The 14,889-nt window shown below is 50.7% G+C and overlaps 1 protein-coding gene across 1 annotated transcript in view; it reads left to right on the top strand.

Annotated features, from left to right (window-relative positions):
• The first annotated feature begins 1,898 nt into the window (after positions 1 to 1,898).
• Positions 1,899 to 14,889, top strand: part of LOC134411402 (protein-arginine deiminase type-2-like) — a 35,056-nt gene continuing 22,065 nt past the window's right edge. The window contains exons 1-6 of the mRNA XM_063145174.1: positions 1,899 to 2,020; positions 7,302 to 7,485; positions 8,111 to 8,183; positions 11,261 to 11,322; positions 12,467 to 12,584; positions 13,072 to 13,197. Coding sequence (XP_063001244.1) covers positions 1,929 to 2,020; positions 7,302 to 7,485; positions 8,111 to 8,183; positions 11,261 to 11,322; positions 12,467 to 12,584; positions 13,072 to 13,197 — 655 coding nt within the window. The 5' untranslated portion in view covers positions 1,899 to 1,928. The remainder of the gene's footprint in view (positions 2,021 to 7,301; positions 7,486 to 8,110; positions 8,184 to 11,260; positions 11,323 to 12,466; positions 12,585 to 13,071; positions 13,198 to 14,889) is intronic.

Here is a 14,889-nt window from a genome sequence, read left to right on the forward strand (position 1 = left end):
AGACCTTGCCTGCAAGTTTACATTCTAAGAAGACATGACACACGAGGAAAAGGGGATGAGGACGGAAGAGGAAAAAAATAGTCTTTCAGCAGGATTGGTGGAACGGCCCGCTTCGCCGTCTCTTCTCCCTCTGCTGAAATGGCTGCTGAGGGGTGACTCCTTTTGCAAGGCTTTGGAAATTAGTTCAGGAAAAAGCTTTGTTAATTTCAAATTATCTGCTTTCTCCGTAACATTCGTAAGTTTTTAAACTCCTGTGATTGTTCTCCCAAACCTTTTTCTAAGCTAAAAGACACCCCCCCCACACACAAAAAAAATGCTTTAGTCTAGCCTTCCCCAACCTGGCAGTGCTAAGTTCCGGGGGGGGGGGAAGGAAGAATCATGGGGGATCACAACGCCCCCTCCCCATTTCCCCCAAAATGCTTGATGTTTAGGGACCCTCTATTATTATTTACACGCACTGCATATAAATATGTCACCATTATTTATTCTAGTTTTGCAGAACGACGCTCCCTAGCTAGTGCTGAAAGCAATGCACTCTGCACCTGCTAGAGCAAGAGTGGGCAGAAAATAGATCTCCAGATGTTTTGAACTTCAAGTCCCAGAATTCCTGACCGTCAGCCATGCTCGCAAGGCCTTCTGGGAGTTGAAGTCCGAAACACCTGGAGATTGAATTTCTACTTTGCGCTAGAGGCTGCTGGCTTACCTAGAGCCTGGCTAGTGCTGCAGGTGATGCACTCTGTAGCTGCTCAGACGCCCCATCGCCTAGACGAGGATCCAGCCACTGGCTTACCTAGAGCCTGGCTAGTGCTGCAGGCGATGCACTCTGCAGCTGCTCAGAGTCCCTGTCGCCTAGGCGAGTGTTCAGCGGCTGATATCATTAAAATCTGCATTGCACTCTGCAGCTGCTCAGAGTCCCTGTAGCCTAGGCTCTTGGAATTGTTGTAGATCACAAGCTGAATATGAGCCAACAGTGTGATATGGCTGCAATAAAGGCAAATGCTATTTGGGGCTGCATTAATAGAAGTATGGCTTCCAAATCACAGGAGGTACTGGTTCCTCCTCTATTCAGCCTCATCTAGAGTATTGCGTCCAGTTCTGGGCTCCACAATTCAAGAAGGACGCAGACAAGCTGGAGCGTGTTCAGAGGAGGGCAACCAGGATGATCAGGGGTCTGGAAACAAAGCCCTACGAAGAGAGACTGAAAGAATTGGGCATGTTTAGCCTGGAGAAGAGAAGATTGATGGAAGACATGAGAGCACTCTTCAGATACTTAAAAGGTTGTCACACAGAGGAGGGCCAGGATCTCTTCTCGATCCTCCCAGAATGCAGGACCCGGAATAATGCGCTCAAGTGACAGGAAGCCAGATTCCAGCTGGACATCAGGAAAAACTTCCTGACTGTTAGAGCAGTACGACAATGGAATCAGTTGCCTGGTGAGGTTGTGGGCTCTCCCACACTCGAGGCCTTCAAGAGGCAGCTGGACAACCCTCTGTCAGGGATGCTTTCGGGTGGATTCCTGCATTGAGCAGGGGGTTGGACTCGATGGCCTCGTAGGCCCCTTCCAACTCTGCTATTCTATGCTTCTATGAGGGTTCAGCCCGTGGGGCGCTGCTGGCCAGCGTTTCCACCGCAGCCAACTTCCCCCTTCTAAAAATACCGCCCGGGGCTGCCTGTGGCCCCTCCCGGGGCTGGGAGAGGAGGGGGGGAGGCGTCGCTGAATGGCCTTGACTGACGCCCCCGGGGGCGGGGCCGGCCTGAGGTTGGCTACCGACGGGCAGCCGGGGCGGCTCAGTGACCACCCGATCACCTGTGGGACCAGGGGCAGAAGCAGCCGCCAGGGCGACCAGGAGGAACCGCACCCGGAGCAGCAGCAGCAGCAGCAGCGGCAGGGTACTTTGCCCCGGGGCGCTTACCCCGCGGTGGGCGAGATGCTGCGAGACCGGACGCTGCGGCTGCAGTTCGGGAACCGGATCGAGGTCGTGTGCGTCGTGGGCACCCAACTCTCCACCGACGTCTATGGGTGAGGTGGCCGCTCTCCCCCATCCCCCATCGCCCCAAAGAGCCTTGCAGCATAAAAGCAACTCACCCACCCTCCGCAACATAACGTTTTTGCTCTCCCCCCGCCCCAATTTCGGAAGATCCCCCCCCCCATACACACACACCACATTTCTGGCAGTCCCTTTTTATACCTGCTCCCCAACGCCCCTCTTTGCAGTCAGCTAGGTTTCTCCTTGCAGTGCGCTCCCTCCAATAGAGGCTAGATTTCTTCTTGCAGTGCCCTCCTGTCGGTATTGCTAGACGTCTTAGATCTTGACACATTACTCTCCCATCCCCAATGACTCCATTACTACACCCTTCAAAACGAGCCCCCATTCTGTCCCAGAATATAATTCTTTCACGACCTCCGCAATATTCCAGTTCCTTCTCCCTGCCCCATAACTTGAACCCGGGTCTTGTCCCCCAACTCCTCTTACTTCTGCCAGCAAACACCCCCACCCTCACCCCACGCCCCATTTTTTTCATTCTGTTACTAGATCTGCAACCACCCTAACAGCATCCTGTGTTTTTCCACGGTATTTCTTGGGATTCAAGCAGACGCCTTTACACCAAATATACCAAAATCCCCTCTTACATTTCCGGACGTCTGGATGGCAAAGGGCTCTTGTGTTTTCATCGCCTCCTGCAAATACCTGGTGCCTTTGCCGGTTCCGTGCACCCTTCCCCCCCCCCCCCAACCCCAAGAGAAATCCATTCCTTGACTTGAAAGATATTTTCTTGGCGTATCTGAAACATTTGGGGGAGGTTTCCCTGGGAGTTTGGAACAGAGGGATCCAGGGAGGACTTCCTTCTGTTGGCGAAGAACTGTGCCATTTTTGAGTTAGACTGGGTGCAGTGAAAATTCTTCCCTCGGAGTCTGCAAGCACCAAGATGAAGCCTCGGTCCTTAAATTCTTGCATGGCGCAGGGATACCTTGGCTTCGTCTGTTGGGTGCTAGAGATGGAGTGGGTGACTTGTCAGACCCTGATGCTTACGGGGAGATTTGTCAGAGATCCTGTCTTCACACAGGCAATAGAGATGTTTGTGGGTCTTCCTTTTCAGGTTTCAAGAATCCAAACGATTTTAAACTGACGCCGTCCTCCAGATCTGCCGTAAGGCTCCAGTTGCGTTTTAATTGCCCTATTTAGCTGCTCAGGATTTCTAAAATGGGTGGGAATCACACACACACACACACACACCAGGCAGCCTTGATCCAGTATCTCAAAGAGCCGGTGGCGGTTACTCAGTGGTGGTGGAGGAAGCACTCTGTCTATGCTCAGAGGCACACCTTCACCCGTTCCAACAGAGCTGTGGTGCTAACTGCTCCATAAATTCTGGGGAGCCATGCAATGGACTCCTATGCGTGTTCGCTCCAAAGTCAGTTGGACTGCGTTTACTCCCAGGGAAGTGTGCATCGTATGGCAGCTTTATTTATTTTATTGATTTAAAATTCTTTTTTAGGCCATCATTACGGGTGTAACCAGTTTTTCACAAGCCACACCAGAAGCACTTTTGAGTCAGGGATGTGTTCTCTCATTGAAGTGCAAATGTACATCCTTGTGGCCAATGCACTTTTCTCAGCGGTCATAGAGGGGAAGTGAAAATCGAAAAGGTCCCCAAGCAGGACTTGATTTCTGCTGAGGAAAGTTTTGGGGCTTGTGGAACAAGTTATTTGAAGACTCTGGGCTTCAGGTAGCTATTGCTCTGTGGAGCAAGGAAGGCACTTTGCACACACTTGGATTCCGTATCCCAAGGGCTGAGGAGTCCTAATAGTACAACTAGGTTTAAATGAAGTCCTTCCTGTCCTTCCTCCATGAAATGAAGGTGGGTTTCCCAGCAACAGTGAAGCACTTCATATTTTGTTTCAAAGCAACCAAAAAAACACTAGCGACGATCACCTGCCAGGAATACAGAAACCGGGGCTGAAATTTACCAGCCGTTCGCTGCCGTTTGACTCGGTCACCTCTCATCCTAGAGATGTTGCAAAAAAGCCGGGAACTGTTCCTGGTTGGTGAGGGACAGCTGGCAGTCTGCATATGCTCAGAGGTTTGGTGGATGCGAGGCCCAGGCCTTGCTTTGCAAATGGTGCCCGGTCCGGGGCTTAAAGGCCGTGAGTGCTAACATTTCATCTGCATGGGCTGTTTGCGTTGCTAAACCCACCTCCATAACAAGAGACCTCAGTAATCCTGCGTAAAGCCCCCGCTGTCTCTCTCTGCAAGTTGATTGTCCTTTGTTCGTTGGCTCAATGCGCCAGTTAGCCAGGCTCGCTGCCAGACCATTCGTAGATGCCACGGTCCTGCACCGATTGTTGTCATGTGGTTTTGGGGTTGTTTTTAAAAAGCTGGCATTGGCAAATTCCAGTTAGGTCTAGGGAAACAGAGTTGAATAGCATTTTCAGCCTAAAGGGCTTTTGAGGAATGTCTGCGCAGACTTAATTCTCTTCCTCCTGACCTCTAAAACAGGGGTGTTCAACGTCTTCCTGCCCATTTTGAAGAAACCCTCGGGGGCCGTTTTCCAGGAGTGGGCGGGGCTGAAAAAGGGGAGGAGCTGAAATACCGGCATATATTGGAGCTGAAAGCTCTTGCAGCCAGTAACGAAGCCTTGGATGGAGCAAGTGGACCTTTTAAGAAATGTAAAACTACCCAACCGTCGGAAAGGAGGCGGAGCCAGGGGAAAGGGCGTGGCCATTGGGCACCCTCCAAGAGGTGGATTTGTTCTCCAGGCCTCTGCACCCCTGGCTTGAAGTTTGTTGTTTATTCGTTCAGTCACTTCCGACTCTTCGTAACTTCATGGACCAGCCCACGCCAGAGCTTTCTGTCGGCCGTTGCCACCCCCAGCTCCCCCAAGGTCAAGTCTGTCACCTCCAGAATATCATCCCTCCATCGTGCCCTTGGTCGGCCCCTCTTCCTTTTGCCTTCCACTTTCCCCAGCATCAGCCTCTTCTCCAGGGTATCCTGTCTTCTCATTATGTGGCCAAAGTACTTCAGTTTTGCCTTTAATACCATTCCCTCAAGTGAGCAGTCTGGCTTTATTTCCTGGAGCATGGACTGGTTTGATCTTCTTGCAGTCCAAGGCACTCCAACCCTAACCCTAACCCTCTAGCCCTGATTTCCTTCCCTTCGCTTCTACTTTGGGGAGATTTCTGAAAACTGGCGTCTTTGTGGCATTTTAGACATTCGGGCCAGAACGGAAACACCTCCGAGTCAGCGGCACGTAGGACGTCAGTCGCCGAAGTCCCCAAGTCGGTGTTTGGTGCTGCAAAGCGGCGTGTTCGAACGCTCAGGGTTTCTCGACTGGCGGCATTCTGCTGCGTCAACGACTTTGCTTCGAGCAGCCGGGCTGATGTGGGCCAGTGCAGCGTCTCTTGCTAATGCGTTGCCCCAGCTGCTACTGTCAGGGGGCATGGTTGATGCGGCACTTAAAAATAGACCTAGGAAGCCATGGGTATTATGCAATGAGTCCCAAAAGGGTGAAGTAGGCAGGCCGGGCAGCCTTTAAAAATCCAAACGAGAAAAGGATTCAAGTTACTTCCCCTGACCTTGAGGTCCACGGAGCTGCAGCTGGGCACCAGAGAATAGCCCTGGGGAATAGACGATAATATTTTCATTCAATTAAAGATCGTGTTTTCTAAACCAGAGTTGTCTAGCTGCTCCTGTTCAGCAAAGTTTGGCCTGCAGCTGAGGTTCTTGTTTCTGTTTCAGCAACTCAGGTTTTGCAAAGCTTATCATGGGGCGAAACGGCCTCTCCTGGCATTCCAATCCGTCCCTCCAGGCTTCCCCAGATAGCCACGCCCTTTTCCCCTAGCCACGCCCCTTCCTCAACCACCAATCGTGGGTTGGTTTCAAATATGTTGGCCTCACCCCATTTACACCTGTGGCAGCAGTAAATCTCTCCGGCCTATGGAGGCGTCTTTGGAACCCGGGGTCCTGATCTCCACTTGGGATGTTTCTGAGCCCATGTGTGTGCACGGATTGGTTTCTGTCCCTTCCTCTGTTTCTCCCTCAAGTGGGGGTCAAGTTCTGCCCGTGTAGGGTTGCTGAATGGTATGTTGTCTATGTGCCAGCTGATGCTGCCGAGGAGCAGAATGACCTCAGTGCAGAAGCACAGGGGGACAGGAGGGGGGGCGAAGGAGCCGGTGGATGGCACTGGCCAGGGTGCACCGTCCAGATCGAAGAAATGCAGGTAGCGCTGCCGGTCCGGTCTTGCCCTTCCTGCGGAAAGAGCCGAGGCAGCAAGAAAGTATGCTAGAACCGCATCTCCCGGGCATGGGTCTAGAGCAGCCTAGGAGAAGAGACTGAAACAGCTGGGCCTGTTTAGCCTGGAGAAGAGAAGATTGAGGGGAGACATGACAGCACTCTTCAAGGACTTAAAAGGTTGTCACACAGAGGAGGGCCAGGATCTCTTCTCGATCCTCCCAGAGTGCAGGACGCGGAATAACGGGCTCAAGTGACAGGAAGCCAGATTCCGGCTGGACATCAGGAAAAATGTCCTGATTGTTAGAGCGGTACGACAATGGAACCAGTTACCTAGGGAGGTGGTGGGCTCTCCCACACTAGAGGCCTACAAGAGGCAGCTGGACAACCCTCTGTCAGGGATACTTTAGGGTGGATTCCTGCACTGAGCAGGGGGTTGGACTCGATGGCCTTGTGGGCCCCTTCCAACTCTGCTATTCTATGATTCTAAGACCCCCCAGATATCTTGAGGAAGGCTGTTTCACCTACAGCAACTGTGGTGGCCCACTTCTCCCTGAGAGGACAAACCGATACTGGGGCTGTACCGCTTGAATTCCCAGGTGGGGCTCACATAGTCAAATGATCCTTTCTATACAAATGCTTCCCTGCATGCAGAAAGCTAGCAGGTCAGGCACAAGGAGAGGTTTAGCCTTGCCCTGATGTGCTAGTCTTCTCTTTGATGTTCGCTTTCTATGAGGGAGCATTTTGTCTTGCCTGCAGCACAAAACGGTACAATCCAGACACAGACCTGGGGTGGGGGGCCGCTGCAGTAAGGCCCGGGGCAGCAGATCAATCAATAACCCGTCCGTCAGTCAATCCGAACATGCAGCGGTCAAAGCTTTGGAGTTATCTTGGTGATTGCAAGTCTTGAGCTAGTACACGTATGTACAGAGAGAGAGAGAGAGAGAGAGAGAGAGAGAGAGAGAGAGAGAGAACTTCGAAAGCATCAATGGTTGGAGGAAAGGAGGTAGGATTCTTGTAGAATCAATTATTTTCTCTGCATCACAAACCTCTTCTCTTCTCCTTTTACAGAGCGGCTCCGGCCGACGCCCTGACGTTCAGCGTGAAGCATTCGGATGACGTCGAAGTCGAAGTGGTTACCAGTGACCAAGCGGAGCCGGCGCCGGAAAACGGTGGCAAGCGATGGCCGCTGGACCCCAGGACGATCCTGAGGATCCGAATGACCCGGCCCAGCGCTGAGGCCAACGACAACAAAGTGAGAGACACTTGGCTTTGGGGGGGCTTTCACATCCCCCATCACCAGGACGCCCCAAAAGAGGACAAAAGAGGGCGCTGATTTGCATCAGCTAATTTACATGTACAGATGCAAATTTAGACGTTGTTATTATAATCTACTTCTCGCCCTCCTTGCGTTCCTGCCTGTTCAGTCTTCTGATGGGGAATAATTCTTTTCCAGTTCTTTGAACTGGAATTGGACAGGTCTTCAAATAGAGGACGGTCCTTTGATAGGCTTTCAAGTAAAGGACTGTTCGTTGTAAAAGAGGACACCCGGACACCCTACTAGGGAGGCCGTTTCCCTCGGAAGTCAAGGAAGCGCCAGGCCTTGTGGACATGGGCAACGCGCATCCCGTTGAACCATTCTGAGTGAACATGCAGCAGCTGTCCAGGATCATAATGCTAAATACAGCGCTATGTAATGTCCCAGGTGGAGGTGTCCTTTTTTTCCCCCTTTCTGCTTCTCCCGGACTGCAAGGAAACAGGGCCTCAGTGTCACCCAGGGAAAAGACTGTGATTTAATGCTAGGAGAAAGCAGAGGAAAATCCCGTTACCAGAAGTCCCACAAATTCTAACCCACCATTGTACGTTTTCTCCTTCCCCAGGTAACCGTGGGCTATTATGGGGAGAATGGCGGCCACCCCATAGACCAAGCAGGCGTTTTCCTGACTGGTGTCGGTGAGTTCCGGCTTTTCCTGGAATGGGAGCGAACCCCTCTGCTCCGCCACGCCCCCAGCCATCCTGTTTATCTTGGTTTAATGTTGCAAATTGTTCCAGCTTTCGTGGGCTGCTTAAAAAGAATCAGCCGAGATCTCGGAGTAAGAAGAGCAGCTTCTGAATTGCCTTGGGCAACTGAGCAGGAGACAAAAGCTGCCCTCTTTGGCATCAGCTATGAAACTGGATTTTCCTCCCTCCTGCAGTATTAAGGGTTAACAGTCCCACGGAAACGTGGAGCGGAGGACTGCGTGGTGTTGCCTGACAACAGCGGTGTCCTCCCCATTTTGGGTCTCCCCCGGCGGCGTTCCAGGCCCTGGGACACGCACGTAGCAGAGTACCTCTGAGCATAAGCAAAGTGTTTTCCTTTGGCCCCAGAGTAACGCTAGCGACCTGCCTTCAAAACCAGGATTGGGGCCAACCTTTGGAGTTGCAGTGAACAGAGGCAGGACGCCAGATGGCGTGGCATCACACCCAGCCACAAAACAAAACATGTTTAAGACAATTAGAATAATGCAAAATTCAAATGGAGCTACCACTATGCATAACATTTAATGGAACAAGTAATCCATGCAATTGAATATGTAAAATAATAATAAGCACTAATTTATTTATTTTTAAATTGACCCATGGCATAAAATTATACCCGAGTAAAAACTAAATAGTCCACAAACACTAGATAAAAAAAACTACACATATCGCTTTTTCTACTGATCATTTGGGGGGTTGTGTAGAATCATAGAATAGTAGAGTTGGAAGGGTCCCTTAAGGCCATCAAGTCCAACCCCCTGCTCCATGCAGGAATCCACCTTAAAGCATCCCCGACAGGTGGTTATCCAGCTGCCTCTTGAAGGCCTCTAGTGTGGGAGAGCCCACCACCTCCCTAGGCAATCGGTTCCATCGTCATCCTGCTCTAACAGTCAGGAAGTTTTTCCTGACGTCCAGCCGGAATCTGGCTTGCTGTCACTTGAGCCCATGATTCCGTGTCCCGCACTCTGGGATGTACTCAGGTGTTCATCCACCTATCCCATATGCCTTTCGACCACAAGGGTCTTCGTCGGTGGGGTAGAAAATTATTCCATATTACAGCCCAAAACATGGGGAATTTTGATTAACTAGATCGTTCCATTCAAGGCAAATGTGAAAGCAAGAGGAGCTGGTTACCAAGACCTCTCGGTCCTTTTCCTGACGCTTTTGTGCGCTCCGGCTGTGACTCTTGGGACGGTCCCTCCCAAGTAACCGTAGCCCCGCGGGTTGTGCCTTCGGTCGCCAAGGCAGCGGCAAAACAGGTTTTCAGCAATGCCGGGATTGTCTGACATGATAGCCCCAAATGCAGCCGGGAAACTTGATCGCAGCCCTCCTTGAAGGTGCCGGCTGGGGGTGTTACTGGGCCCATGAATCCAGCCCGCAGGAACCGTTCTTAGAAATGTGCTCCTTCTGACCCTCTTTCTCTCCTCCTCCCCGGCTGCCCCTTGACGCAGCAGATGGATTCCAGGAGTTACTTTCATGCCAGACCCTCTTGGGAGTCGTGTTTCTGCAGTTTGGTGGAAGCAGAATTAAAATCGGGGTTCCCTGCACCATTTGCAGAGCACCATGGTATCTATCAGTGACCTTCTCCGTGGCCAAATGTTTTGTCGTTCAATGGTAGAGCCCCCCTGCTTTGAATGCAGAAGATCGCAAGTTGGATTTCCGGCAGTGTCCCCTGGTAGGGCTGTGCGAGAGCCCTGCCTGAAGTGAGCCAGTCAGTGTCAACAATACTGGCCTAAGATGGGCCAGGGGTCTAACTCAGTAGAAGGCCCCTTCCGACATTCTAGAACGTCTCCTCACAAATAAATCCCAGTCAATAAAAGTCCCCGGCAACGTCGAACAAAGGTTTGTTTGCTGAATCAACCCGTTTTAATCCTTCCTCTTGAAGCTACCCATGGGATTAGGGAGTGATTGTCCCTTGAGCAGCCTTTCTGTCCATTGCATCATGTCAGTTTCTTTTCCAGCGCTGGAGCAGGGTCGGGGGGGGGGGGGGGGGGCAGGGGAAGTTATAAGGAGATAAGACAAGCTCTGAAGCTGGCTCAGAGCAAGGGTTTATCGAGCCCAGCGTTCAGTTCACACAGTGTCCACCCACCTACAAGGAGGACATGAGTCCCACAGCCATCCTCTCCCTCCTGTTCCCAGCAACTGCTATACAGAGAGACACTGCTTTTGAACACTTTTTACTTATGGATATCCTCTCATTATTACCTTTTTCTTCCTTAATAGCAAAACCCCCCACTTCCCTTTAATGGCTGTTTTGTCTTGCCTGCTGCATTTCTGTAAACCGCCCAGAGAGCCCTGGCTATGGGAGCGGTATATAAGTGTAATAAATAAATAAATAATAAATAAAATAAACAATCTGTTAAAGTTTGGAAATAGGCGCTAGAGCCCTTAAAACAAAGTAACAACTATGCTTAAAGAGTCCTAAAAATGCAAATATTACTCTCAAAATGAACTGATGGGCACACAAGGTCTTGCTCCTTTGGAACTACAATGCCTGTATTAATTTCCTGCGCCTGGGGTGTTGCCATGCCCTCAAGGGACAAAGATTTGCATCTGGAAAGGAGATAACATTTAAACCAGCCAAGTGGTGTGTGGGTGGGAAGAGGGATCTCCAGTTGATCTCTACAGGGGTACAAGGAAGGCTTTTGTCTTTGTGCTTCCCGCCTTCTGCGGTAGATTCCGGTTTCTCAGAGGATTTCCAAAAAGGGATCAAGGGAAGAGGGCAGCAATAGCCGACTCTATTTTATTCCTGCAGTCGTGACGGGACTGTCGTTAAAGTGAGCTTAAAATGCAAACACGCACATGCCCAGAATATTATTATTATTATTATTATTATTATTATTATTATTATTATTATTATTGGGTCGGGCAAAGAGCTTTGTTGTTGTTCGGACATAATAGGAAGGTAGAAGCTCTCGCCTGTCCCTGCAACGCGGCTCTTAAGGGTGCAGGAGAATTCATGGCGGTCCCTAAGAACAGGAAGGGTTTGATAACTGGTCCTGTCTTTCCAGCGATTTCGCTGGATGTGGATGCAGACCGTGATGGCGTGGTGGAGAAGAACAACCCAAACAAGGTAACGTACGTGTGTGTGTGTGTGTGTGTGTGTGTGTGTGTGTGTGTGTGTACAGGACTCACAACAAGATGTAGGTTTTGTTTGCTTATTGTACACACCTGAATTTCCTAGACAAGGCTGCAGGCATCAGAGCTCTGAAGTGCCCATTTCAGACTCCAGAGTTTTCTTCTAACCCTACTGAGGTCAGCTAGGGTTGGAGCCCGTGGGGCCGGCAAGGTATTTAAATTACCAGGAACAAACCCACCCACCCCTGCTTGGGAAAGGCTGGGACACTCTGTACGAAAGGGTGGCCTCCTGCTCTTCACCCCCCCCCTCGGTGAAGGACATACTGTAGCTGGCACAGAGATCTCCCAACCCACAGCGTTCCTCCAAGCCTCCCTGCTGAGCTGGTGATCCCTCAGCTGTGTTTCTCCCTTGACAAGACCTCTCTCTCCCTCGGGCCTACTGATGTATCACGTTCTGTGCGACGGAGCCCAGAGAAAGACCCCGAGGTGCACCAAAAATGGTGGCATTTTGACATAGAAGCCACGTGGATTTGAGCTTTTGGTGGGTGTGAAGGACACCACTCTCCGGACCGATGTCTCTCATCTAGGCTCACCTTCAAGACGTGTTGGACTGCAAGTCCCATGCAGTTCAACACATCTGGAAGACCCCAGGCAGAGGGAGGCTGGATTAACTTAAAACATTTAGATTAAAACATTTCGGCTGATAAAAAAAAAAGATGCCCCGTTTAATTGAGCCACAGACAGTGAACTGCTTTCGATCCACGTGTTTGCAAAACCCACCAACAGATAGCTGCATCTTGGAAGAGGCATTCTTTATCCACTCTGCCAGGTATGCTTTAGGGTGGATTCCTGCATTGAGCAGGGGGTTGGACTTGATGGCCTTAGAAGCTCCTTCCAACTCTACGATTCTATGATTCATAAACAAGGGAACACTTCTTCTCAGATAATGCTCACTGTGAGAGATGTGTAGGTCATTAGTATTGCCTCTGTTCGTATGCAAACGTATGCAGATTTAATCAATCCAGTAGCAGCTGTTGGCCATGCTGACTGGGGATAATGGGAGTTGCAGTCTAGATGGGAAAAGGCTGCTTTACTCCAACCCTTGTCCCGCACGCTAAACATAAACGTTGCCATTCCAGGGCACGTGGACCTGGGGTCCCGACGGCCACGGTGCCATCCTGTTGGTGAACTGCGATAAAGAAAACCCATTCATCGGTATGGAAGACTGCCAGGACGACAAAGTCTTCTGCAAGGAAGGTAGGCGAGGCTCGTCTTGTGCCTGTCCACCAACCCAGATTGCTCCATGGATGGGGTGGGTGGGAAACCTTTGCTAACCAAACGGTCGCAGCTCCCCTTTTGTATATGCGGTTGCATGTGTGGAAGTAACATGGGGGCATTTTCCAGTCATAGGGCGTTGAACCGGTTTAAATGGTTCCTCCCAACTGGGCCCTGGAAAACGTTCCTCTGTGGTTCTCCATGCTAAGTTTCGGACACTAAGAACATCCGAGGAGCACCCTCTGATTAACACGGGGAGTGCCACAATCCGTGTGTTGGTATGGTGGTGGTTCCAGCAACTCCCCAGTCCACCAGAGGTTGGCACAGCCCTTAGTGGACTGGGGGAGTCTATCACACTGCTCCCAGTTAAAGCACTTTGTCTAGAAAAACCCACATCCGTGCACCCAGATTTCTCATGTGTTTCGCCCCCCTTTCTCCTTCCTTGTTTCCTGGACGTTGAACCCCCCAGACCTAGAAGACATGTCCCGCATGATCTTGAGAACACAAGGACCCGACCGGCTGCCTCCCGGATATGAAATGGTCCTTTACATTCCTCTGTCTGACACTGACAAAGTTGGGGTCTTTTACTTGCAGAGTAAGTAGGTTCTTCTTCTTCTTCTTCTTCTTCTTCTTCTTCTTCTTCTTCTTCTTCTTCTTCTTCTTCTTCTTCTTCTTCTTCTCCTCCTCCTCCTCCTCCTCCTCCTCCTCCTCTCTCTCTCTCTCTCTCTCTCTCTCTCTCTCTCTCTCTCTCTCTCTCTCTCTCATACTGTTTGGTTGCTGCAAACCCCTTTCTTTCTTTCTGTCTTTCTTTCTTTCTTTCTTTCTTTCTGCTTCTTTTTGCTTTGACGTTTCCTGTAACTTCCACTTTCCCCCAGTCAGCCATTGTTTCCTGGTTTCCCGGCTCCTGCGAAATTTTTCCCCCATCCTAAAAAGTTGAAATGCCTCTCCTAAGGCTCAGTTACTAGCAGTAAAAGCCAGGAACTTTAAAGTTTATAAAACATTAAGAATAAATTAAATAAGAGGCTTAAAGAGGATGAACAGGGATCTAAAGGACAGGATCCTGCCATGGACCCAGTGGCACTGGATTGCTTCTCTTCAGCCTTTCCTCTGCTGGGGGAAGACCTGAGTGGGGGAAGGGTGAGGTTGTGTCTTCATCCGTTCAGGACCCCACAAGATGGAGCTTATCATCTTCCAGCTCCTGCCGGAGAAACAACGTGTGTTGTCTCCTGGATGGTTTTTGCCTTCTTGAGTAGATGGACCATCAGTAAGCAACTCCACAGCACCTGCGTCACACTGAATTCCGGCACCGGTGGCTGGTTGGAGCCCTGACCAGCTTGGGAATCAACAGCATGAGGGTGTATGAGTCGTCAACACGTCTAATGAGAAAGGACCCCTGATGCCTGCAACATTCCGGGCGCTTAACTGGCACCCGCAGAAGGACCACCGATAACGGAGCCGCTGCAATTAGAGTTGGCAGGGGAGAGGGGCGGCATTTTTTGGCAGTGCCCCCGGAGGGATTCGTCACTCAGCCGTTAAGTCTCTCAATCAGAAGCTGCTCTTGGATAGTTCCCGGGGAAGCGGCCAAGCAGGGCGGCCCAGGGTTACCTCTCCCCCAGCTGGGCAGGGCATACCCCTTAAGGGAAAAAGCCGGCTGTGTGTTTGCCTGAACAGTGGAAGGAGTAAGTGATTGATTCAGAAAACGCTTACTAGAGCAAAGAGGAGGAAGAAGAGGAGCAAAGCCAGAAGGGACTTCTGGAAATGGTGAAGCACCTCCTGGACAAGCCTGCCAACATTTACACTGAGATTCTCCGAATCCCATCTAGCCCAGTATTGTCGACACTGACTGGTAGCAGCAGCAGTCCCGTTGACAGCTGGTTGGCCACTGTGGGAACAGAATGCTGGACTAGATAGAACTTTGCTCAACTAGCTGGCTCTCCTGTTATGAAGGTCCACTTAGACTTGAAAGTCATGGACTATATGAAGGTCCACTTAGACTTGAAAGTCATGGACTATGGACTAACTAAATGGCCCTCTTCTTAGGTTCTCATGAAGGTCAACTCAGACGTGAAAGTCATGGACTATATGAAGGTCAACGTAGTCTTGAAGGTCATGGATTATGAACTAGATGTCCCTCATCTTAGGTTCTTAGGAAGGTCAACTGGTCAAGGTCCTCCAGCAATGAGTGTTTAGGCCTTAAATGCAGAGGGACACGATACCCCTTGTAGGCCAACAAGACATCCCAGACATTTTACTGCAGCAACAAGATACCCCAGATGCTGAGTTTCGA

Source organism: Elgaria multicarinata, chromosome 20 (genome assembly GCF_023053635.1).
Source record: "Elgaria multicarinata webbii isolate HBS135686 ecotype San Diego chromosome 20, rElgMul1.1.pri, whole genome shotgun sequence".
NCBI classification, from domain to species: Eukaryota; Metazoa; Chordata; class Lepidosauria; order Squamata; family Anguidae; genus Elgaria; species Elgaria multicarinata.